At 40.0% G+C, this 27,676-nt stretch overlaps 1 protein-coding gene and 1 long non-coding RNA gene across 2 annotated transcripts in view; both read right to left on the reverse strand.

The window, feature by feature from the left end:
* CUL3 (cullin 3) overlaps window positions 1-21,339 on the reverse strand; it is a 58,630-nt gene extending 37,291 nt beyond the window's left edge. Inside the window, exons 1-2 of the mRNA XM_030493567.1 lie at window positions 20,760-21,339; window positions 1,283-1,480 (exon numbers count right to left, since the gene is read on the reverse strand). Coding sequence (XP_030349427.1) covers window positions 1,283-1,480; window positions 20,760-20,825 — 264 coding nt within the window. The 5' untranslated portion in view covers window positions 20,826-21,339. The remainder of the gene's footprint in view (window positions 1-1,282; window positions 1,481-20,759) is intronic.
* Window positions 1,724-11,795, reverse strand: LOC115611146. Its single transcript, XR_003992483.1, has 3 exons — window positions 10,881-11,795; window positions 4,578-4,582; window positions 1,724-1,736 (listed from the first exon to the last, which is right to left on the reverse strand). It is a non-coding gene; the product is annotated as an uncharacterized LOC115611146 (long non-coding RNA).
* Window positions 21,340-27,676: the final 6,337 nt, after the last annotated feature.

Consider the following 27,676-nt stretch of genomic DNA (forward strand, 5'->3'; position numbering starts at 1 on the left):
CACAGATTATGAATGCACAGATTATGAAAACAGAAGTGTTTGAGAGCCACAGATGTGCTACAAGTATAGAGGAGAGCCATAAATTATTTAGCTACTTCATGCAGGATGTTTCATCTCGTGCAAACAATTAAAAAGCCCCACAATCAAAGCAGTTCAGACTATACTTGTCTGGACCACACCTTTAAAAACTAATAGTTTAGAAAAGAAATAATACACTTCTGCACCACAGCAGTAACTCCAATTAGAACAAGAAACTCCCCATTATTTAGACATTAACCTCCCATCCACATTCTGTATATCAGCCAGAAGTGATCATTCAACACACATGACTTTCCTTTTTAAATACTGTAATAACACAACAGATACTCCATCTGGACTCATAGCCAGTATATGCGATAAAAGAGAGAACATTCATGTCTTTTCAAAGACAGGCAGCTATGGATGTTACCGCAAAGAGCAAGGCATCTTCCCTACACTTAGGATCCTATTACCATGAAATATTATCTGGACTCCTAAAAAGTGAGTTTTAACTTTTTTCAGTGACATATTATTAGTCAACCCTAAACATTCCTTACAAAGACTGATTCAAGACAAGATGCGAAGAGCTCTTTTCTCAGATGATATATCTTCAGAAACAAGAAGTTTCTGCATATCATTTTGACTGAATTACATGGTTTTGAAAAGGCTAAAATGATAGAATGCAGACGACTCAGGACTTTTTGTTGTTGCTGAGCTAATGTTTTTGAACATTGCCTACCGCCTCTTTAAACAGTATAATCCTAGCACAACTCTCATTAACTTATGAATTAGTTTATTAACCCATAACAAACATGTTCCTACACTGGTATTTATTTTGTTCTACAGATTAAAAAAAACAACAAAAACCAACAAAAACGACTGACTGGAAAACAAAACAAAATTCATTCTGAGGAAGTCACAAAATTCCACCAAAAGGCCACAAACCTTTTCTTAAAAATTCCCAGTTCTCAACAGTTATGCTTCAGCTTAAGTTGTTTCCTACTATACACTTTCAAATACTTGCTATGGTCTGACCTCCCTCAATAACTTACAGCAAAATGTATCTGGAATATGAAGTCATTTAAGCTTGATGTTAGCTCTAAGCCACCATTTTTGAGGATAGGAATACCATTTCAACACAAGACAACATAATAATATAATAAATCACAGAATCGTAGAATTAAGTTAGGTTTTTGTCATTTAAGTACCTATTTAGAATTCTTTTGTATAAGACACTTCAATTTTAATTCATAAAATGACATACCTTGTTTATTAGATGCTCAGTGACCACTTCTCTTAGTCCAGTGTAGAGCTTTTCGCCATGTTTATGTAACACCATTGTATACGCATTCCTGTACAGCTCCTCAAAACTGAGACCACTATTGTTCTTACGCTGGATTTCTTGGATTGCATTTTTTAGAAGATCCCAAATACTGTTCACATATTTCTCATCCATAGTCATCTGTAAAAATAAAACAATAAATTACTGTTTAGACTCAAGAAAGATCACTACAGAAAGTTCTCTCTGGAAGCTGTAACTCCAGGAGCAGTGTTCCTGCCACATTTTGTTGATTCCATTATCACATGATTTCTCAAAATTTATCAGAAGAAAAACCATTTATGAAACTTGTAGGGATTTCAAGAAATAGTTATCAAAATCATAATTTGCAAAAGTTTAATGCTTTTCTTCTTCAGAGCTGTAAATCCACAAAACCCAACTCCAGAGTCTGTGTAGGTGAGAAGGCAGGTAATCATGGACATGAGTCTCTTCCCTACACTTTCTCTGCAGCGTTGACAACAATAGTCCTCATACTTTCCTCCCATACTAACATGCTACTTGGCAGCTTGTAAATTGTACTGCAACACTGCTCTGCTTAACCAGACCCCAAATCAACCTGTACAATAGAAGATAATAATCTCTGACACAGAGTTAGCAAACTTACTTAGTCATCTGCTTGAGCTAACTAGGTATTCTTTATTTACAGCAATGTACTAATGGCCAAAGAATTATGTGCCTACAATATTGTGCCCTGTAATTTAAATACTTAGAGGTGTTGAAATACCTCACAAATGTCCAAAATTAACAACTGTATTGAACATATTTCCATTGCACAAATGTGGTTAAGTAACTTGCCACAGGATATGCATCAAGCAGTAAGCTGAATATGCGTCCGCTTGATCTGTTATTCAGGCACTATATACTTCAGTAAATATTTCACATAAAACTATAGCAATAAAGAAGAAATCAGAGGATGAGAGAAACTCTTACAAGAAATAGTCTCAATATAACAGCAAAACATCTTTTGAACTTTACTATCTGCAACTTAGCATGAATCCGTTTACAATTGTGCTTTATCAATGCCAAGGTGCTTCAAAATATGATGCTTTATAGATAAAGCAGCATCTGGGATAGTAAGCAAGGGTAGGAACAAGATATCAGATGTCAGTATTGCTTAAAGTTTGCGATTGAGTGAACTGAAAAAAAAAAAAAAAAAACAAAAAACCCAAACACATTTTAATTGCACCAAATCTAAAATGCAATGTTTAAAGTTAAGTTTGGTTTACTTTATACAAAAGAGAACTGATCTAGCATTTTACATCTAATGAAAAAGGTTCAAGAGGAAAAAGCCACTATTCCCAAAATTACTATGGAGAAAGAAAATATCCTTGAGTCCACCAATATTGTCAAAGCAGCCTTGAAAATAAAAGCTCCAAGTAGCAAAAGAGTAAAGGTATGACGTTATAGTAGAAAATCATGACCAGCCCTGGTATACCTCTCTTCTCCCCTGCCTTCCACCCAAAAACCACTAAGTGAATAGACAAAGGACACAGAAGAGTAGATTTGACAGCATTTGCAGTAAAACATAACGATTGGCAGAACTTTTTTCCCAAAAGTACATTTTTATGTGCAATTTCAAAACATCAATTTTTCTAGGCATTAGAAACAAAAGTACAGCTCATAATAAGGATAGGCCATTCACTGCCTTGGGAAGGAATAGGCTGCTGAACAAAATCAAAACAAGACTCATCCTCCTCCATTTTTTGAGTTGTGGTTAAATACAAAGATTTTAATGATGTAAATAATCCTATTGCTACTTTTCCCACTCTCCTGATATCAGAACCACTAGCCTGTATGTAACCAAACTGAATCAAGCATGTAACTTAAGAGATATATCACTGTACACCTAAACCAAACAAATCACAAACCCATTGAAAAAATCTTAGCTCCCTATCTCCCAAAACCAAAACGTCAAAGTAACAGAAAAATTGTGGAATGTCATCCCCCCCACTTTTTGCTTATCCTGCTATGTATAATATTGAAAGGTCAGTTATTTTCTTTTTAATTTACATTTGCAACATTGGCGCCTCTTCAGGGAAATTATTTTCTAAAGCCTTCCTGAACAAGCAATTTTACAAGCACTGATAATGAAGACAACCATTTAGAATTGCAGACAGCAATCTGAGTAAAAAGCTTTCCAGTTTTCCTTTCAGAAAAAAAGATTTGTTTTTAAACAAAGCATGGACTTAAACCAACACTTCTCAATGCCATTTTCTCCCCTTGCGAATCAAAAACCTCCCAGCCAACATGACAACCTTTTTATCACAACTGCAATTTAATTGCTCACTATATTTAAAAAGAAGTATGACCAGTATAAAACAAGCAAATCACCAGACGCTAGTCTGAAGAGGTATTTGCAGCATTGCTTTTATGATTACTGGGTTGGTCAGCCAGTAAACAGTTCTGTATGTTACAGATAAGCAGTACATCTAATAACTGGGATCTGTTTGAGAAAAACCTAAAGAAGTGAACTGTTTAATCCTCCTACTTTTAATCCAAATGCTATTAAAAATAAAATAAATAAAATAAAAAAAAATAAAAAATTAAAAATTAAAAAATTAAAAAAATTAAAAAAATTAAAAAAATAAAATAAAATAAAGTAAAACAAAACAAATCAAGGAATGATTGTAACATTATTTGCTCCAAACTCACTGAATACAAATACGAACCCAGAGCTTTCTGCCCCTTAACAACTGACAAACGCCACGAGCTGCTTTGGAAGTGCAAGAAAGATCCGTAAAAGGTAATTTTGAAGGGTACACACGTCCATGGGATACATATACAGAAATGTCTGAAACAGTAGTATAAACTTATCTTACTACCTTTCAAGATTAAGCATGAAGGACTCTGCTTCTCAATGCAGCTTCCTATTCTGCTACTGACTTTAGATTAATATCTGTGAAGTTTCGTGGGAACAGGTTTGCTAAATTCTAAGATACCAAGTTAGAAGAGCACTGTCTTCCAAAAAAGACCTAGCATAGCTGGCTTGTTTGCAGGAGTGTTTTCTAACAAAGCTTTAAATAACTCCACTCTATTGGACAGTAAGTCACTGCAGTAAAGCTTTAGCAAAAGTTTATTATTTCCTCTCCACTGCTAAAGAGTTGTTTAGCTTTTGAACAGAAGAGTCCTTCCTGTATCATTTACCCTCAAAGCTATGTAAGAATCGCAGTGACTAAATCTACTCTTGGACTATTTAACTCACAGGTTCATGTCTTTTCACACCCCCTCCTTAAGTCAGGCTTTAATGCATATATAAAAAAAAAAAAAAAAAAAAAAAAGGAAAGAAAGAAAAGAGAACCAAAAACCAAACACCAAACCCCCAACAACAACTAACCAATAAGTAAATTTATGACGCTATTAGAACAATTTGGCATCTTTCAGATTTCTGTACAAAAGCATCTCTAAAAACACTATTAGAGAACTGCGATTCTAATCTCCCAGTCTGACCCAGGAGTGAAGATTTATGCAACTCTCTAGATTCTATCAACAACAAAGCCTCTAAGTGATCCACAAATATGAACACAGGATCAGAATCCAGATGTTTTTCCATGCTCATTCCCAGATTTCTTCTAATGGTTATATTTTAAAAATGAACTCCACAGTTGTTGTACTTGTAATGCCTTGCTTGTGCCTTTTAGTCCTGCAGACTTAAGCGAAAGCTAGATTATTGCTTCTCCTGGTGCTTTGGGAAGAAATAAACACAAAACCAACAAACTCCCAGGTTGTGAAAATCTTTCAGAAGCAAAGGCCCAGTAATTTCAGTAGTGGTTACTCCTGGATTCACCAAGATAGTAAAAAGCCACTGTCCAAAGAGAGGGAATGTATAAATGTACTCCAGTTTATCTGAACATTACCTTTCTTGGGGAATGGGAGAGAGATCAAGTCTGTTATTGGCAAGAGAAAGAGATGTTTATAAGAAGCCGCTAGTTGGAAAACTTCCACAAACCGCTGCCCAAATGCTAATGATTCAAAGACGCAACTTGAACACAAACATCTGAGCTCAAAGTGTAGCAGAAATACATCTTGAGGAAATTAGACTAAAATGTCAGTGTACATGAAAGTGCAACTGTTCCACCAAAAAAACCCAAAAAAAGTCATCAGCAAAAGACTCAAAAGATCCTTTATGCCACAGTACTGTCATACTGCAGGATCAGACACACGCAAGCCCTTTAACATGTTTGTCTATCCTATTAAAGTCTCCAAGACTGAATAAACAATCACTGTCAGCAGTCTATTGCCATTATCACCTGAAGAGCATGACACCAGCAGGTAAAGCTAGCAAGAGTCACGAATATACTTCTCTGTGTCTCCCTCCTAGAAGCTAACAGTACAGCCACCAGCTCTTCTGAATAACTGTCATTCCTTAAATCAAAACGGGCAAACAGCCCTACTCGAGTAGCTTTGGTACTAACATAAACTTCATACAAAATATTATCTCCCTCCTAGTCATGTAGTTCAAAGGGAAGTGCAACATCCTGTCCCCAGGGAGGAACAACCCCATGATGCATTAACACATGCTGGGACCAACTGCCTGGAAAGCAGTGTGGCAGAAAAGAACCTGGTGCTCTTGGACATCAAGTTGACAATGAACCAATGGGCCCTTGAGGCAAAGAAGGTTAATGGTATCCTGGGCTGCACCTGAAAGAGTGTTGCCAGCAGGTTCAGGGCTCTACTCATCACTGGTGAGACACACGTGGACTACTGTGACCAGCTCTGGGCTCCTCTGTACAAGACAGACGTGGACGTACTGGAGGGAGTCCAGTGAAAGGCCACTAAGATAACTCACCAGGAGAACCTCTCATATGAGGAAAGGCTGAGAGAGTCAGGTTTGCTTAGCTTAGAGAAGCTTTGCAGGAATCAAATCAATGTATATAAATACCTAAAGGGAGGGTGTACAGAAGAGGGAGCCAGGCTCTCTCCAGTGGTGTCCAGTGACAGGACCAGAGGCAATGAACACAAACTGAAACACAGGAGATTCTCTCTGAACATCAGGAAAACTTTTTACTGTGAGTGACCAAGCACTGGCACAGGTTGCCCAGAGAGGTTGTGGAGTCTCCATCTTTAGAGAAACTCTAAAGCCATCTGGGTACAGTCCTGAGCAACTGGCTCTAGGTGAACCTGCTTGAGCAGGGGAGTGTGACAAGATGACCTCCAGAGGTGCCTTCTAACCTCGACTAATCTATGATTTGGTGATACATATTACAGCTGTACACTGAGGAAGCCAGAAAATCAGGGCTTGCAAGTTACATGCAATCTTTTAAAAGTGCCAGCACCAGACTTCCGAAAGAAATGCACTGAAGGATAACAAAGGTAAACAACAAAATGCTTGTCACCAGAAGAACTGGGCATTTGTTCCCTAAACTTATACTAACTACTGTCAAAGAACAACACTAAAACTCCCAGATTCATGCAGAACAAACAGATCTACTGCTAGAGATCCAGATTACTTTGCATAGAAAAAAAATGCTTTGGAGTGTATAGAATGGAAATTACAAGTTAGCTTTTACAACACTGTTTCCTTTGAACGCAACTTTATTTCATGTTGTTGTCAGTTGGTCATTTTGCCCTTAACATTACAGAACTTGCTCCTCTTATAAGAGTTCCTTAAAAGATGAATTGTAAGCAAAGGCAGTTACAGTAGAAAACAGTTAGGAACCTGTAGAATTCTTGATGGCTTACACCAGCTTACTCTTACCAGAAGTAGCTACTTAGTCTTCTTAAACAAGAGGAGGTTAAGAAAGAAATGAGGAAGAGGCAATACCTGGCCTACAGAATCTCAGCAGGAGTATCCAGCAGGAGTTTACCAACCAGCAAAAATAGGAAGCACCTAAACTAGTACTCACAGTACTAGTGACAAGATACAGCTTCTCATCCTTGCAGAAGAAGTTTCTAGACAAGTTCTGTAAAGTTCTCACAACGATCTCAGACCAAATAGGCCATTGTTAATTCTCGGAAGTTTTAAACAGACTGCAAACACACTTGCAGAACAAGTCACAAACACCACTACTCAATTTTTCTACAGGCCAGCTGCAGAGCACTTATCACAATTCTACACACTACCAGGTGAAACAGATCAATTTGGAAATGATTACTGCAGTGCAATATTTGTCAAAGTTTTCAGAAAACATAAGCATAATCTGCCTCATTCCTTTTCATGTCATCCTTTAGATCTAATACCCAAGACCCCTGGAGTGAGAACCCACTGAAATTACAGAATTCAAGTGTTTACACTCTCTACCTTGAAGGAAGTGAGTGGATACCAATAAAGTTAGTTAGCAGCTCTGGGAGTAAACATTTGCACCTAGTAATTGCAGCCTGTTCTCACTCCCCCATTTCCTACCCCTCAGCAGACAAAATGAGCAGGAGCTGACTGCTGCCATCTAGAACTGCCACCACAGGGGTCCTGACCTACATACAGTCCAAAAGGCAAGGGAGGCTGACAAAACTAACAGTCTTCACTTACATTTCAAGACAGGGCATTCGTCAAGATAATATTAAATAGCCCGTTACACAATAACTCAGCATTCTTAGCCAGGATCCTTCCCTCCGGATGAAGCTTGGCTGAGGTTATCCAGAAAAGGTCAAGAGCAACACATTTTCTACCTCAGAACCTAATCACTACTTGAAATTTTATAAAATCTTCCAATATTGTTAAATTTAAAATACAAGAATTGGCAATGACAGAGATCCATTGCCTAGCGTTTGCTCCAAGAATATCTCTGAAAAATGGCCTTTTAAGATATGGAACTACACATTCTTCAACTACAGAGCAGATAAAATGTACTCCTATTAATGATAAATGCAGAGCTCAATATTCACACTTCTCCAAATTTTGAGGTTTTCATCACTGCGTAGTGATGAGTGTATCTGGAAGAGGATATACTGGCTACACCTCATTGCCTAAGAAACATCAGTACTCAAGAAGCGAACAACTCCATAACACACACTCACAAATAAAAACAACTAACCTCTGAACAACCAAAACCACCTGGCATAAAATTCTTCAATAGTGTTATCTGAATAGGTTGACTGTTATACACCAAAAAACATGACTGGAAGCTAAGAGAAGGAGCACGAAGAAGATAAGGGGCACCCTGACCTACTGCTGTTCTCCTGCATCTAGTCCACTTTGGCCATCTGCTGAAAGAGTCACAGGGAAGTCACAGCAATGTGCTACCAAAACTGATCCTAATAACTAGGCTTTTGCTCAAAGGTGACCTATAAGAATTACTGGAGATGACAACCCAATATTACCCACATCTCCCAGGAGTGTCAGGAAATGCCTCCTACACTATTATACTCCCTCAGAGGGTATATGAGGTGGTGGGAATCTACGCCTGTAGTCCGTTTATGGCATCTGGCAGTTATCATTTACAATATTAAGTATTGACAGATGTTTTTAATATATGTGTTTTGTTCTTCACTCATCCCTTAACATACAAGCCTTATCCTTGTTTGGGTGGGCAATCTCTACACTAAACTTCTCCAGATTCCTCCCGTAAGAAATATTCATGGCCTGCACCATGTTCCATTCTGGGCTCCGAAGATGAGCTGAATAACCAGTGTTGACAGTAATCCCATAAAGGTCAAGAGAAAAAACAACTTTAGTCTGACCCCAAAAAAGGCTTGAACCTCTGTAGAAGAGGCAGGGCTCCATTACAACAGTCAGTAGCAGAAATGCAGGAATCGTGATATCCACCTCTCCTTCCCAGCTCTGTCAGGCTTTACCCAGCAGAAGCAAGTAAAACACACAACTAAGTCAAAAAAGGGAATCCTCTTTGTCAACTGAAACACCCAAGAGCTCCAGGATTTTAGGCAAAACCCCTTCCTTACCCACTTTGCTTAAATGGGTTCTGAGGCAATGAAAAGCTATTCTGCTTGAATGGAGCAAAAGAGGTAAGTAGATTAAAAAGTGATTGTTCCTTAAAAGATGGAGTTGTACCTCCTGTGTAGTGACTGACAGATTTGGTCTACCTCCAAGGCATTGTCTAGGAGTACTACTGGTCCCATCACAAAACAAGTGCTGCTTTGGGGTGGGAGCTTGAAGAGGAAGGGGTTTGGTTGATTGGTTTTGATAAGCCTTACAGCAAACTGTAACATCCTCCAAGAACTTCCTTTTCTAACAAACCTAAAGCCCAGGAAAAAAGATTTGTTCCTCCTCTCAAAAGGTAACATTTGGCAGCATTATAGGTAGACCTGACAGGAGCTTCACCACACAACAGCAATTTAACAGCCTATATGAAAAGTTTAAAAGAAGCCTTTAATAGAAAATGTCATACTGCAGCAACAGTTTTGACATGTTTAGGAGACTGAACAAATATAAAGAAATATCAGACTAATTTCTCTTTCACATTTTAGGAACTGATTAAGAAGGAGACTAATCCTGAACTGCCAACATACCTCACTTATTCTAAATTTCAACTTTTATTTAATAAAATTTCTTCATTTTTTTCCCCAAATGCTCCTCCTCAACTTCAGTCTTGCAAACTTGTGAAACATAATATTCTGGAGGAAAGGGGGAAAAAATGAGAAAAACAACTCTTCCCAACCACCTATTTCATCTGAACTGTGACTATGAACTTCATAAATTTGAGTAGTTACTGAATAAACACAAAGCAAAAGACAATCTAAACCTTTTTGTTTCATCTCTTTAAACAATACAGAAACAATGGAGACAACCTGGAGAGGCAAAAAACTAAGCATAAAGTGAAACACAAAATTACACAGTGCTGATTCTGTGAGCACAGCCATCTCCCCATTTACAGACCTTCACACACCTTCCCACCGCTAACTCATGTTTTGTGTTATGTGTCTGTAACTACTAATGATCAACTATAAGAATGCATGGTATATACAAAGACTAAGGTCAACAGTCTTTCAGAAAACAGTTTCAGAGCATATCTCAATTGTAGAACACAACATATTTAGTCAGCAGTAAACTGCACAAGTGTACTATGTAACAGCACCTATTTAATCCAAAACAAGGTCCATGATTATTCACTACTCTAAGACACTTGAGACTCTCTGATTTAGCAATTCTTTCAATTTTTCCATTACAGATGCAGACTCTTGCACAACACATGTAAGTTCATGGACAAACTTACCCATCTTTTTCCTCTCCTGCAGGTCCATTAAGGGTAGTCCACAAACAACATTAGTCTAAAAATCGACTTATGGGTTCAATTTGCAATTCATAATGCTCACCTTACAAAACACACCTTCCAACAGTCACTCTCATTAATACAAACATAACTCTCATTAATACAGATAAAAGCAGAATATTACTTGTCTAAGTGGGTCTATGAAAAATGAATGATAGCTCACCAGCCTCATTCTTCATTCACTTATTGGTATATATGGATTCACACAGACCAGTCTTTAAGGTTCTGTATAAAAACTGCACCAGAAAGTTAAGTAACACCATAGGACAATCAAAGTCAGTAAGTACTGTATTTACAGTCACTTAGACAAAGCTTAACTCTGTCTTTTACACACTCATCTGTCTTACTATTTTCCACAAGACTTAAATACACATGTGTATTTCATATCTATGATTCCATTCTATTATCCTATATGCTTTAGTCAGCAAGGCCTGAAAGATGTTGTCATCCAGCAGGGTTGGATACTGTGGAAAAACAACGTTAACTTCTTTTCAACATAAATTTTCAAAGATGCTACTAATTACACCAGGGACTTTATTCTAGAATTGCATGCTTTGCCTAAAAAGGATAGCAGAACTGTATTTAATTAAAAATACAGAAATGCCAGTTTTTCAGTTACCTCCCCCCTCCCAGCATCTGCAGACAAATATAAATGCCTTTGAAAAAGCATCATTTGCAAATGAGTAAACCTCCCCCCGCCATGGTACAAGCTTCTGCCCACCTGCCATCACATTATGAAACTTGTTTTAAAAGAGTTGTATTTAAAAAGATAACAACTGGTTTTGTTCAAGCTTCTAGAAGAACTGAACTGGTAAGAGGCTAAATATAGGAAGTTCTAGTTCAAAAGATAGTTGACACTGCTATAGAATGGAAGTGCTTATACAGCCAAAAAGCGACACTGCCTGTACTATTAACCAAGGTTCTTTTTAACACACTCAGTAACATTTCTACAGTGTTCATTACTGTAGTGCCTGAAAATGAAGGATTACAACACACCTACAATGAAACTACTTATTTCCTAAGAACACTTCAACCTAACAATAGTAAAGAACAACTGTCTATACTCCTGAAATCTCTTACTAATTTGCAAACTGTTAGAGCTGAAGTTTACATCTAAGCTTACACTTCAGAAAGTCTGATCTTTCACATTTAACTGCAAGGTAAGAGAAGCATTTTCAGATACAAAATAAGTTTTTGTCTTATTTCAGTAGTTATATTGATTATTTAAGGTGCAAATAACATGCACAGGGAAAAAAAAAAAAAAAAGACAGGTCAGGACTGACTTTTAAGAATTGATTAACTCAAAAAAAATCCAATCTGAATGAAACAGGAAAAAAAAATACAAAGATCTGACACCAAAGATATGCCTACTTCTTCTCTCCTGCCCAAAAGAATGAAAATTAATATTGGTATTTTGAAGACTAATGAGAAGTTCAGAGTCATCCTGACTCACTTAAGCAGCAGCAATCCTAAGACAACTCTAATCAAATTAAAGGTATTGGGGGGGGGGGGGGGGCGGAATCTGAAAGGCTTGTGTAACAGCAGGAAATATGTTCCTGAAAGAAAGACAATAGCTTTAAGTTTTCTATCCTAAACAAAGTCAGTGTTAAAAGAAAATACTTGAACCTAATTAGAACAGCAGAAATGGAATGAAGAAGAGCTGAATTTCTGGGAGTGAATCATTGCCCTCATATGTGAGCAAGATCCTGGAGGTCTAGAAGGCGCAGGGAGAGACAGGTAGTTCTGCGCTCCAAGAGCTCAGCTGTGCGCCCATAGCTGTCAAACAGGTTCTTGTCAAAGGTGAAATGACAGACAGTGGAAACAGTGGCACAAAATTTTACAAACTACCAAGCATGCCTTTCCCCATTTACAAACAAGGGACAGATCTTAAAGATTTCATTCAAGTCATTTGCATTCCACTGCCATAAAATCTTAGAGCAGCCAAGGACACACTTTTCAAAATCTGAGAACTATGTGACTGCGAGCGAGCTACCACAAAGTATGTTCAACTGCAAATGTCCTCAAAGCAGCTTACTTGGGATAACTGGCTATGTGCAGACCCTTACCCTGCATCATAAGGAAGGTGGCTCATTCTTCTTCTACTAGAATTACTTCCAAATTACAAAAGACAAGAAAGGAAAGACGCTTGTTTACTTACAACCTGACAAGACTTACTAGCAAAGATTAAAAATAGCTGGAACTCTGAAATTTCAATTGGATTTCCTTTTAAAACCCAAGCATGGGACTGCAGTATTCCAGGTAACATGCAGTAGGTTGTCTTGAAACTGCCATAACAGACAACAGGTCACTGAACACAGAAGCAGCACTATCGCACCCCAGCCTGCTACTCGTATTACTTCTAACTCTAAACCAACAGAAATATTTCCTCTATTTTTGATAAAATACCAAACCAAACCTAACTTTAAAACTCTGAGTCGGTGTGTGATCACATCATTCCAACACTACAAAGCAGAAACCCATAGCATTAATCTAATAAGAGGCAAACTCATGGTGGGGTTTTTTGGCAAATCTTTTCTATTGATGATTTCTATGACATTAACGTTACAATGACTTTAAAGAATAACGGGGATGCTGCATGCCTCAATCCCAGTTAAGAACTGCCAGGGAAAAGAGCAATGCTGTTCTACACATCTGTACTTTCTGTGGAAGGTACAGAGTCTCCCCTCAGGGGTATCATCTCTCCTAGCAAAAAAAAAAAAAAAAAACAAAAAAACAAAAATCCATTAGTTCATTAACTTCCCAGCCTGGATGACCTGGATTCAGAAAGCTTCCCTGAACCGCAAACAGCCCATTCCTTGCCCACTGAACTTCAGTGCAAATCCCACAAGAATCATTTCTGGATTGTTTGTTCTTGTTTAGTTTTGGGGCTTTTGTTTGTTTTGGTTGCTGGGGTTTTTTTTGGTTTGGGTTTTTTTGGTTGGCTTTTGGGGTTTTTTTTGGGGGGGGAGTTGGATGGGGTTTTTGGGGTTTTTTTTGTGTGGTTTGTTTTTTTTTCTTGTTAACCTACAAGTAGTTCAATATTTTACAATTGTTCACAAATCAACACTATTTGAAGAGGAAATATGTGAAATATACACCAATTTATGCAGACTGTAGACACATTTCCTGAAGCCATTTCAAAACAAGGAGCACAATGAACGATTTGGGGGAGGATAAAGGAAGAAAGGGCAAGGGAGGGGCAGAAGGGCTTTTAGAGACTTTGGGGGCTTCATGACAACTCCTCCTCCATAATGCTATCAGCATAACAATACAAGGACTTGTACAGCAAATAAGATAAAATTTCATTATAGAGAGAGGCCAGAGGACTTCTTTTTTTGCTTACTTCAGGGAGGGGAAGGAAGATACACTTAATAATTCACTTACACGTTTACAGATAATCAATACCACTGCATGCTGACAATAACCTTTCTCTGGTGAGATTTTTGCAACATACAGTGCATACACCATGACTGGACTCACAAATCAGCAGTGCCTGAAAGAGCGTGACTTACACTGGAATGAGTACAATGGAAAAAAAAATAAAAATTAAAACCCCCAAAATATCATTATCAAAAAATAGGTCTGCTCGGATGCTACCAACACTTTAAAAACAAAAGCAGTGTGGAAGTAAAAAGAATTTATTTCAATAAAGATTCTTCCATGCAAAATGTTAAGAGACACACACACAGCCTGTACTCAGACTACGCGTAGTGTAAGAAATGAATGTTGTGAATTTTATTATATAAGCTAGCCCAACTTTATATCACTCACATGTATGATTTAAATTCTTACTGTCTTTAATGTTCATTCTCATTAGTACTAAGCCAAAAATTGGCATTTCCACAAATGCACCTCATCCATAACCATAAACAAATAAAGCAAGTTATTGCATACATTTTTCCATACTATTATATTTTATTTAAACTTCAAGCAGGACAGTTTCAGCCCTCAAACACTAATTTTGTGCACAACTACTGAAAGAATCACAGCAACTCCACAGCAAGCACCATCCAAATGTGTTTATTACAGTTTTGTCCTCCTTGCTGTACTTGGGTATTAAGCGCACTTTTTTCCTTCCCAAAATGCGTATGTTAAAAATGTCAATGAGGAAGTTCTTTCAAGTCATCCAATAGTAGGTACTTCTGCTGATATGGCAGTACTTGCACCCTCATGAAAGAACCATTAGGGATTTAAAAATTCTACTGGCTTTAACTGAACTTCAGAAAAATGATAAGATAAGAAGTATGCTTGGCCATGCTATGGTTTTCTGCTACAGCACTTTCCTACTCCTTGTTGCTGCAATAACTGACTCAGAACGAGAAACATGAGCTCACTTCTCAAGAGTTGCTTTTCCACATGTATAGCTACTAAAAACCAAAGGTAACATCCAATGATCATATGCACAAGGTCAAGAACTTATTTTGGACTGTAACAGAATCGCCGTGCATCTTATGAATGGACTCAAACTATCTTAAGAAAATCTGTCCCAGTCTATCACAAAATGTTTTCATCACATACAGAGAGATTATCAGACACTGCAGATCAGTCGAGATGATGAAAATTTAAAAGTGCCTGCACTACTGATTGTCCTATAGATCAAAGCCAAAGACTTCATAACACATCTTTGAAATTCTGAGAAATGTTGCCACTTACACTGTGTACACCTGCCCAGAACAGATTAAAAAAGAAAAAGAAACATTTTGAAACAATGTAATTTTTGTTCAGGTTAAGGGAAACCCAGTTAAATTTTTATGTTCTTTACTATTATTATAACTCTTCATGTAGAATACCAAAAACTCCTGATCAGTTTTACAGCAACTCTCATAAAACCCTTTTACCCACCACTACCAGGGAAAAACACTAACTCCTGTTTAACAATGCACTACCGTACAATACAAGAATGAGGGGGTGGAGAGACCAACCAAGCCACCTTTTCCCTTTAAGTAAGATAAACAGTGTTTTAAGTTTTTTGGTTTAACTTCAGGCTTTAAACCTACTAACATTTTAGTTGTGAACATTAACTTATTATTACGGTATAAACTATATGGGTTAATAGCTAAGATCGTCTTATAAATATGTTTGAGAATATAAAGCAATCAGGATTCACAAAGTCAACCCTGTAAAACATTAAGTTAACCAAAAGGTCTTGCTGCACTCAGTGGATTTACATTATTTTAATCAGAGCTGAAAAAGACTGCAATAAACCATCTCCAATTCTAACCTCTTCCCATCCTCCATCACTCTCTATTTACTCACTAGTATAGCATGCATGCTGTATTGGTTATAGGCCAAAGCAGAAACAAGTACTGCTTACATAATCTGAACACTTAAAAACTTAACCACGGTTCAGCACATTTTCTATGGTCTATCTGCAAGATGCCCACAGAAGACACCAAATTTAGATCAACTTCTTGAACTGGTAGATCTACACATTTTAGGTTGAAGCGTAAATTTAACAAACCTCATCTCAACTTGCATCAGTTCCCCAAAATTCAGAACAAAACACACAGGCAGCCAGCATTCCCTGAGGGAAAAAAAATATGCCTTCTGCCTACACAAAGCCTGAAACAAGTGGCTGTTAGATGTGAAGAGAATAGAGCAGTGGCAATGAAAATAAGAGTCTTAATACTTTCTGATGGAACAGTTGAAGCCATTTACTTCTAAGTTTATAGAACTTACTTTAAGGAAGAAGCAACATCAATTGATAAATGGGTTTGAAAGAAACAAAAGGCTGTCTGCCTTTTTGCACAAGACCAGATGAAATGAAAATTTTCTCTGGTACAGGTATTTCAAACAAAATGAATCAATGAAGCTTTTATATAGAGAGATATATATACACACGTATTTGAAAGACTCATTCTATTGCAAGTACATATGTAGGATCTCTCTAAATACTTTCCAGAATTCCTAATGTAGCCATGTAATACTGATCCACTGGAACAGTTCTGAGAACTGGCAATTTTGTAGCATTGCTCTAGAGAAGATAGCTCTGCAGGAAATGAAAATGATTAAAAGCACTCAACAAAACTCTGACTATAAAGATCAAACCCAGTAACCTACACCAGGTCATGCTGGTTTTCAGTCAGATCTGTCCAAACTGTTTTATGGTGACAACTGACACATGGCACTGAGAGAAGGATATGTTCTTGCAAAAAAGTTCACACAACACAGCTTAACATTACTTCCATGGTTTTTTGAAAATGAATTCCCAAAATGCTTTCTAAATTCTCCTCATTTACCTCTGTAAGAAGTACATTTTTCACTTTGTACAACTTTTCCATCAAAACACATTTAAGGCTACTGTTTTCAACTAGCTGAACAGTCACAGCAACACAGCTCAAACACACTTGCAGGAAACATAATTTATACATGCTATATCTCTGTTACAGACATCACATCTCTCCAAAAGTTTTATGTGCAAATTTAGCATTCTTCGGCACCACTTTTCACAGATCAACTGAATCATCCCCAAACTAGGTTTGCTGCAAGCTTGTTTGAGAGCTTTTAAAGTATTCGTTCAGACAGCAGTACTGGGCTCACTGAGGGTTAAACAAAGAAAGCCAATTTGAGACCCTGAGAGTATTATATACTAAACCACAGAAGGTAAGAAAACAATCCCCAACACTTCTCCAAAATGGATGTAATTAATTCATGTTTTGTAGGAGTACCAAACCTGCAATTTCACATAATGTACATACTGTGCATTCAGCAAGAATACTACTGCGGTCCTCCAAATAATTAAAAAAAACCCAAAAACTTACAAACTATATCCAACTTACATCACTGACAATTACTCGACATTTAAGAAATTAGTTTTCTAGAGGAAGGTGTCCCTGCCCATGACAGAGGGCGTGGAACTACATGATCTTTAAGGTCCCTTTCAACCCAACCATTCTATTCTGTTATTTTTAGTGTCCAACCTCAACATATTTCCATTTGTTGCAATGTGTATGAATTTGAAACAAGAAAGTTTATTTAAAGACTGCTTAAGAAAGAAAAAACCACTACACTCACTCAAAAGCACTCTTATTCTATTCCCTCTCTCACTTTAACACTGCTCTGAACGCTATGTGGATAGGCCTTACACAAATATAGAACAGCTATATATGATGAAGCTGTTAAAAGTTCTATAAGTGGTTATAGAAAGTAGCACAATGGAAGTCTTCTACGGTGGTACACACGGTTACTTAACTGCATAAGCTTAATCTCATCAGTTCGTTCTACTGAACATAAAGTATTTTCATGAAAAATATTTCTATTATTCTTTACAGATTTTTTTTAAACATGCCCAAGTCTGAAGTCTCAAGAAAGAATGCATCCTTAACTGGATTACTTCTGATGCAAAGATTATCACTGTCTAAGTCAACCCCAATAAGACAAGACAAGAAGCTTCTTTTTACTACATTAGTTTTTAAATAAGGAAAATAAATGCATTTTTTCTATTATGAACATAAAACTTTGTTAGATGTATAGAAAACTATTTTCCTCAAGCACTTTTGATTACTCTACACCTATTTCAAAACAGCAAGCCATGTACTCAAAGACACTGCCCCTGAGGTAAGAAAAAGCACAGAGCACATACCAGGAGCTAGCAAATAAGTAATAGACACTTGGGGTGACAGATAATCTGCCACCAATTACAAGAAATAATAAAGAAGGAATCTAGAATAGAACTAATTCCAGAACATTATAACCTCTAGGTGCAACACTGGTGGTTTTCAAATGTTTTGGTCAATTTCTACTTAGTTCCTAGTAAGGCAGAAAAGGAAAACTTTGGTGTAATAGTATTTTGCAAATTACTATTTCTCCTTTCCTCTAGCTACTGTAGAATATAACAATAACAGAAATATCAAAAATATTATGAAAAAATATTAGAGACAGAACCTACATGGAGGTAGTTGCTTCCTGTCCAATTTGGCTACTTCTAGTTTAATGCAATAGTAAATAGCTATTTCCACGCAAGAAGCAAACTAATTTACAAGAGGCAGACCTGCTGAAGAAAGATGATCAATAAGACGACAAATTGAAGCAGCCCATGAAGTCACCTCTGGAAGCATTCTTAATAGAGAACTGCAGTGCAGAACCACCAAATTTGAGATAAAAGAGTGAAGATCAGTAGCTGAAGTACAAATAGTACACTTCCTAAATATAGACTCTATCCCACACACAAATGCGACCTCATTGACATGAATAATCCCACCGGTCAGTGGCACTATTCGCAGGACCAAAGCTATACATCCACTTAGGCCTCCACAAAATTCATATTAAGATTTTTACATTAACTGCAGCTATTACCTTCTGCAATTATGAAAGAGAAACCCCTCCAAATTTCTCAACCAAGTACATGCTTCTCTTCTGCAAACACTTTATCAACAGGATTGTCAATGAAATGTCTTAAAAAAGAAAATCCGTTGAAGGGGACACCTGAAAACTTGCTGTCAACAGACGTCAACAGTTAAGATCTTATTAGTTAGGGAGAGGATGATTTTTTAAAAAAACTTCTAACCTAGACATTCCTGAAGCAACTAAAAAGAAAGACAATGCTAGCAAAAACAGTTTCAGAAGGAAAAAACCTTGATGACCACATTTAACCTTATGCAAGAGCAAGGCTCTATACAAGCATTCTTTACCCCTCAAACTAATTGCAGATGCTCATTTACAATAATGGTGAAAAAAGTAAAACACAAACTGACGTTCATCTCGTTGCTAAGTCTGCCTTTGTTGGCTGACCCATATTGACATACTCACAGCTAGAATAACTGAATCAGTTTATCAAGTTAAAATATGGCTATATTTTTAGTATAGTTTGTTATAAGATATACATACTGGTTTTGACATGGTTTATTTTTTACAGGTTTTCCTACTACTTGTGAGCTAGCCTTACCCATGCTGCAGTAAGTCTTTTTCTTTATTGCTATAATCCAACATGTCTTTGCAAAGGGTGTTTAAAGAAATAAAGGTCATTCAGAGATCAAAAACCTTTCATCAGCTCAAATTCATAACCTCATAGCCCATTTTTTCTTTTTGACTTTTACCATTAAATATAACTGTCAATGGTTAAAAGCAGAGGAAAGCATAAGAGGGAAACTGTATAAATCAGATTGATATGATTAAGCTAGCTGCTGAGAATATAAGGAATTCTCCAATTTCATCAGCAAAAGTTTTGATGAAACAAATACATCGATATATTCCTTACAGAAGACAAACAGGTACATCCAGTTTCTCTATAAAGGCAAGGCACATTAGTTCTACACTACTGCCTACTGCGATCAGACGTAGCATCAAAAAGTTAACGCTAAACCTTAAAAGCCAGTGACTCAACCAAGTATCTTCTTTCTAACGTATACAGCGACAAACACATACATAGACACTTCCTGGCCATCCTCTGGCAGACTGAAACTTTTCTATTTCTCTCGTTTCTCAATGCCATTAATAGTACCGTAGTTGTTAATTCTGTTGTAAGCTTTAATTGAATCAACTGTCAAAACACAGCAAGCTTTACAGCAGTTTAAATTAATCATCTGGCTCGTTCCCCTCTGTAACTCAAAGGGATGGCATGCTCATGGCTCTACCGAACATACATGAAAGTTACCTACACCTAGATGTTTACAGTAACATCTTCTGAACAGCTGGCATTGTGCCACCTAAATCTCATAATCATACGACTTGGAGCCTCTTTTACAGAGCAGGGAGCGAGATAAATTCACCAAGAGGAAACTCTCCAGAAGACATAAATAAATACACACACACACCCCCCTTCCGGGGCTAACTAATTTTGTTGATGTAGGCGTATAACCTTCGACTCCTTCTTTGAGGCCTTTTCCTTGAAAACAAAGAAGCCACCCCCCCCCCCCACCCAACGCCGTACGTGTATTTTCGTAATTGATTTGCTTGACTGATGAGGGAGACGATAATCGCGGGGACCAGTTCCTCCACCTCCCACTCGGCGTGCGGCAGGGGCACCTCTGCTCCCCGGGACGCAGCTCCCGCACGTCCCTCCGAACCCCCCGCAGCTCGCACGGGGGGTGCCCGAGGCCGCCGGCCGGCTGACAGCTCACCTGGCACCGCTCGCACCCGCGGCCCCCTCCCAGGCCGCCTCTGCTCGGGGCCGGCCCAGCCCGCCGTCCCGCGGCCCCGGGCACACGGCGCGGCTGACAGGGCGGCGAGGCCGCGGGGCCTGCGGGCAGGCGGAGGCCGGGGCCTGGCGCGGGCGCTCAGCCCGGCCTAGGCCCGGTACTCACAGGGAAGGCTCGGATCCGCATCTTGGTGTCCTTCCGGCTGCCCGTCCCCTTGCTCAGGTTCGACATCTTCGGGCCCGGCGGCTGCGGCGCCTCCCGTCCGGAGGGGCGCCGGGGGACGCGCGGCGGGGCGGCAGACCCCGGGAGCGGGGCCGGGGGCCGGGCGCCGGGCGGGGGAGGCCGCTGGCGACCTTCACTCCGGGCTGCGGCCCCCGGGGCTGCGCGGAGAGCGGGCGGGCCGGGCCGAGCCGAGGCGGGGGGAGCGGCGGGGGAGGCGGCGGCGGCGAGGGGCGAGGCGGCGGCGCAGGCCCCTCGCTCCGGCGGCGGCGCTTCCTTCACCCTCCTCCTCCGCCGCGATGGCGGACAAACATCGCTCAGTGCGCAGGGCCGAGCGCCCCCCCTTCCTCTGCCTTCCTTCCCACCGCCCAGCCAGCAGCCAGCGAGACACAGATCCGGCCGCGGGGGCGGCGGCGGCGGGAGGGCCGCGGGGCGGAGCGCCGCCTGCGGGGAGCGGGGAGGGGGGGGCGGGCGCCTCGCTGCTCTCGCGAGGCTTCCGTCGCTCTCGCGAGACGGCCGGTTGCTCTTCTCCGGCGGGCGGGGCCCGGCGGCTCCGAGCTGTCACCATCGCGGAGGGCAAGGGGAGGTGCGTGGAAGGAGAGGGCGCCTCTGATTGGCGGAGAGCGAGACGGAGGGGCGGGGCCAAGCGGGGCGGGCGGTCCGGTGGCCCGGTGCGAGGCGGTAGGGCCGGGCCGGGCCGGGCCGGGCCGAGGGGACCTTGCGCGGCGGGGTTCGTGTACGTTGTTTTGGGCGGAGTTTCCCGCTCCGTCAGTGTCCTGCTGCTTGGGCTCGTGGCAGATGTGTCCTTAGGGCTAAAGGGCAGGTGTCGGCACCCACACGGGAGCGTGGGTGGGCCTCGCAGCACTAAGCGTGGTTTGAGCGCTGCCCGTGGGAAACGGGCTGCGGCCCCACACAGGCAGCGCTTACCCCGTGCTTTGGTTGTCTGGTATGAACCTTGTTACGCACGGCTAAAAAAGAGGAGGCGGTTTGTTCCTATTTCTTGCCCTTTGAAGCCTCCCGGATGTCAGTTGTGTCCCTCTGAATCATGTCACCGGTAGGCGTATCCCTCCGCGGAGGCTCACAGGATGGCATGATGCAAGGCGGGTTTATTTATTTATGTTCCGTGTTTTCATCGCAGTGCATGCCTGAGAAATGACGGTGCCACCTGAGGCAACTCTTACATGAGCCCGGAGTTAAATATAGGTCATTCAGGGAAGGACGGTGGCTGTAAAAGGGAAGCGTGTTTTGGAAACGTCACGTTCTGTAAGTTAGCAGCAGCATGGTACCTCTGAAAGTTAGGCTGGTCAGCCAGGAAAATCTAGGTCCCAGTCACCAGGGGACTGACTGAAAAGTTCGTGGGTGAAGCTGAAATCTGGGTCAAAACATGCCTTGCTCAAGATCCCCTAGAGGAAGGACGTGGCATAGCCAGGAAAAGAATTTCTTTTAGGTGACTCTCAAACTGGACTCTCAATACGAGGGCGGCTTGTGATGTACGTTTTGCATCCAGCTCCACCTACCTCTATCATTACTGTTTCCCTGCAGGTGCTTCTATGCAGCAAGTGCCCTCAGGGCACAGAAGCGATGTGCCTTCTCTGGGCTAGTGTACCTTCTGTAAGAGTAATTTCACCGCTTTTGTGTGTTTGAGTTTGTTACAACCACTTCCCTATGCATGTTCGTGTACGATGTGTTTTTTAATCTCCTGATCAGAATTAAGTATATACGCCTAGAGAAGATGTTATATAACAGCAACACAATAAACAATGATTGCGACATGGCTATGCAATACCAACCAATCCTTTTCAAAATTACAGTGTAGTCAAAATGCAGATGAAACGAAAATGACAAGGGAAAGATTGCCATTTGTTAACATGAAGAACACGGCTTCCACATTGCTTCAATATCATTTCAATCTTATTTCCCCTCCTAAGTACTTCCTTTGGCAAATGAGGACAACCTTTTATGTTAACATGGGGTTTTTTCCCATTCTATGACAGTCAAGATCGAGTAATTTGAAAAGGTTTAGTTTTGACTCTCATAAAAACAGAGAGTTTTGAAAAACAAAAGCAAAAAGTAAATTTGTACTGAAACATAGAGTTTTCATTTGGAAAATGTTACAAGAGTACTTTTCAACAAATTTAGTGCTGTTTTCAAAACCCAAAACTTTCCCCACAAACTGTTTTTGAGGAACTGGCATTTCTTCTTTCAAGAAAGAAGAAAAAGAATGACTTTCACTGTATCCATTACTGCAGATTGTCTTAGATTAACTTCCCTAATTATTGCTTTTGTGCTTCCTCATACTGGCCTTAAGCTTATGGCAGCCCGGGACCACCAGCCTCTTGCCTTCTTTTCATCTAAGTTGCTATTAATGCAACTGAAAGTTGGAAAAGTGCTGACTCATGCTTAGACACTGTTCAGTCTGGCACAGAACGCTCAACAGAAAACAGAATTACTCTCCCACCAAGTGATCTCAATTCTCATGTCAAGTAGCTTTATTTTACACTGTGAGCTTATACCTACAACATACTAGCATATCCATAGCTTTTGATTCTATGATTCTGTGTCTGAGCTCTATTCTGTGACTGTCCAAGGTGGAGACAATCACTATTTTTCTAGTGCAAATTTTCTATTTCCATACATAATGTCCAAAATGAAGTTTCACTCTAAATTAGCCTTTGACCTTACACAAAGAGCTAATTTAGAGGTTCGTTAAGTGCATGTAATATTAATTGTAGGCGGGTCAAAGCCAGAAGGAAGACAGGCAGGTGGAGGAGGACAGATTAGCATAGGAAGAGTTAGCCACCCAATCGTCTAACTGGGTCACCTCAGCTATCTCACATACATATCGTATGTATCTCCTGTTAGTCTGGCAGTGAAGTAACGGTTCTTGTGTGGAATGGTCGCCCTTGCTGGAATGTTCATATCTGTGTGTTACAGCAGCCTTAAACACGTCTTACACCAATCTCAACATGCAAAGGTATGAAAGCCCCCAAAATAACTTAAGTTGTGCAGAGGAGAGCTCAGCATTATTCACAGCAGTCATTTACTGTTCTGGGGTTTTTTTTCCAGGCCCTATCAGTCCTCTGATTTTACATACTGATGATATCACTGAATAATAGTGGAAGTTGCTCAGGTACCTGCTAATCCATGCAGAATATTTCCACTGAAATCACATGTCACTATCTGTCAGCACAAGCCAACTGACCATTTTCATGGACATGTGTATCTTGAAAGTGGTAGCAAATCTTTAATTATTTAAACACTGTTTTTATAATCCAAGTTAGCACTTACCTTAATCCTGTGAAGGGCAGCAGAAATATTAGAAGAATGTGAAGAGTAGATTACATTAGAATAAATCTAAATTTACATTTTTAGAATCAGGCCTTTAAAAGCAGAACATGCCTCTTGTGTAACTTAAAGGAAAAAAGTAATCAAGCCTTATCAAGGCAAAAGTCACCATTTTAAATAAAGAAATCATACTCTCATAGGCTTGATTGTGCTCCACCAAAGCCAGGAACCAAGTTTTTTTTAAAAGTAACCATCACCTCCATGGAATCATACATACATATTCACAGGTTTTCCTTACATACTCCCTCACCACTGCAACCATCAGTGGTGTGTGACCACTGAAATACACAAGCAGTTCTATCACAGCAGGAAACAGAATAACCGCATCCTGATCTGCAGAGCACTGAAGTGCCTGACTGCAAACACAGGTGTGAGCATTTCAGGGCTTGACCTCTCTTTAAGGTCTTATTGCAGAAAAAAACCAGAAACAGAATAACATTTCTATGTTGTGGTGGGGAAAACAGTGACTTCTCTCCCTTTAAAGCCCAGAATCAGAAGGAGAGCTTATTCTCCTCTCTCCCCCACTCCCCCTCCCCCTTTTTTTTCCTTCCTGTAAGTGCCTGCATCACTTTGCATATGATGGTTGCTTTCAGATTTGCATGAATGATGACACAGTAATCAATGTGTAAGACAGTTCTCTCACTTTCCCATGGTACTATTTTGGGAGATACAGTAACCAAAGAATTTTCTATAATTTCTACAACCTGAGGGAAAAAAAGTATATTTTTTATACCAACACAGAGATAGGCACCAGCAAAACAAGCATCCAATGAATGAACTGCAGGGTGATTTTTAATGGATCATATTGAGGATCCTGTCAAAAGAATCTTACTCCAAATCACTGAAAGAACAACAAAGCTCAGTACAACCAGATAAATATATGCTTTTAGTGCCTTCCCCTGCTAATCAAAACAATAACTGACTGATCTGTGTACAAGGGTCATAGATTACAATAGGTACCGGGACAATAGGTTCCTGTAAAAACATGGTAAATATTCAGAAACATGATTTACCAGGGCATATTACATTATATTACATTTCTCTTCAAAGAAACAGAACTATTCCAAGGCATACTGTTCACATAATTTTTATCCACTTTGAGACTTTTTCTTTTCTTTCCTGCATGACCTGGATGAAGAAAAAGCACAGTTAGGTTTTATTGGGGTTGTTTTTGACATGCTGGAGGCAGTGGGGTTGGCTGAGAGGCATGGGGATGCAGTGGCAGGCTGTGGAGCGGCAAGAAACAAAACTGCCAGCATAAAGTTATTTGCTTGTTCCCTCATGGAAACTTGTTGCTTAAAACATTGGCTGGGCTGTGTTTAAATTTAATTTCTGATGCATTTAAATACCACCACAAATAGAGCAAATGCTAAAAGATGACAGTCTAAAGAGCTCAACAGTTTCCAAATTAACCCAGGCTAATGTACTTTCAAATACTCTTGCAAGCAGGAAGAAAAAGAGATGTTGGTACTATATCAATCCTCTTTTCTCATTACTGACCTGACTTCAGCTGTGGCCATCAGGAAGGGTTTTGTCTGTTAGCCCATGCTCTCCCTTAGAGCTCTGTGTATTGCTTCCCATCCCATCAACCAACCCAACAGCAGACTCCACCGCCACTTGTTGCACAAGACCTGCCCCTAGCGCCGGCAGACTCGGAGTGGACTGTTTACAGGCAGCGTGCTGAGGACTGGCAGCAGAGATGATGAGGTTGCTGTAATGAGCCCATCGTGTAGTGGCACATTTTAAAAACAGGTCTAACCAGACAATGCACATAATAACCAAAATTAATGCTGTCCAACCAGCACTGGCTTCCCTTTCAGTACCTGACCCACTTCAAGATTGTTGGAATAATACATGGAATAATAATGAAGTGCTTAATAGACCAAGTCAAGTCTCAGTTCAAGTAAAAAGTCAATTCTGTAATGCATGCATTTGACAGTCATCTTGCACAATATGACTACAAAATACACTAGCAAAACGATGGCCTGTAATTCACCAGCACTGCAGCTTCTCTTATGGCAGCAATTGCTGTAACTGCTGCACCATCAGCTTCTTTCACACCCTGTCTTGGTCTCTGTCAAACAATGTAACAGGATAAATGCCTGTGTCCTCTCTATGTTGCCACTGCTAAAACAGGGGATGCTGCCACACTGAGAAAAGACAGACCCTTATGTTACAGACCCATTTTCTAGCTGTGAGACCACGGCCTCACTGTCAAGTGGAGAGTTTTTACAGGCTTTTAGTAGAGTGACAGATTTGGTCGGAGCAAACCTTTTGTGCAACACTCACATTACAGAAGAAATTCATGCTACAGCAGTTGCAACCAACAGTGAAATCTGCAGTGGTGCGATGAGACACATGGTTCAGGTTCAGAAATTTTTCCTTCCGCATCACAACAGTCTGCTCTGAGGGGCGAACACGTGCATACATAATGTGTCAGAGGATGGCCTGAAAGAGCCATGCTGCAAAACACTCAAGGCAACTTTTCAGGAAAATAAAAAAGTTTCTGTTAAAAACCATGGCAGAAAATATTGTGCACAAATCCAAGTGAAAACTGAAAGGTTGCACTGCATCATCATACTACACAAACACCTATCAAAATGTTAGGGGTGACCTGATCTTGGTATATAAAGTGCCCATGTGGGAAAGTGATTTCTGAGAGTACTGCCATTTAAATTCAGTAGGAAAAGACAGCTCAACAAAACGGTTGAAAAGTGAAGCAAGATCAAAAACGATGCAACACCAAAGGTAATTATTCCCTAAAACTATTTACCTACAAATGCGACAGATCCTTCATTATTTGACCTGTCAAATGAAGCTCAGTAACCTACTAAATAGCAAGTCAGAGTCTGAACAGGGTGAGTTTTGTCAGGACTAGCTAATGCCACTTTCTTCCCAAACAGAAGTTCTGGAATTACTGAGGCGCTCACTTCAGCAGTAATACCATCAGCAGCACTTGGCACCATATGCAGATGCAGGTGGGCACTGTAGCTGTTTGGTAGCATTCACCCACTGTGTTGCTGTGGCACACAAGATGCTGATGGAGAATGTGTGCTCCATGATGGTTGACAAATTTTAGTCTTATGAGATCTAGTTTCCTAGCACCAATTCCATTTCTTTGGGACTGGAGGAAGTTGCTTTGAAAGTTGAGGGAGAAACACATGTCAGAGTTTTCACAGTTACACTCACCAGAGATTATTTTATTTGTGGCTGTTACTGACTTTCACACCTCAGCTATTTTGACATTTCCTGTTTGCTAAGTGACAGAGAATTTGTCGCCTGGCATATTTAAAATGCCTGTACATTTGTGGCCTTTTCACATTCAGGTAAAAATTCTAGGTTTCCCACATGGGAATTTCCTCCTTCTGAAATACATGCCTTGTTTTAAAAGCATCTTCTGCACAGGAGAAGTCTCTAGCCAGCTGTACTTTGCATACTTTCCAGGTACTTTACACTGCAGTAGAAAGCCTTGAGAAGCAGAGTGACTAATCTTCAGTCTCGGGTCAGGTATTTACTGG

The sequence above is a fragment of the Strigops habroptila genome, chromosome 8, assembly GCF_004027225.2.
Source record: "Strigops habroptila isolate Jane chromosome 8, bStrHab1.2.pri, whole genome shotgun sequence".
Classification (NCBI taxonomy): domain Eukaryota; kingdom Metazoa; phylum Chordata; class Aves; order Psittaciformes; family Psittacidae; genus Strigops; species Strigops habroptila.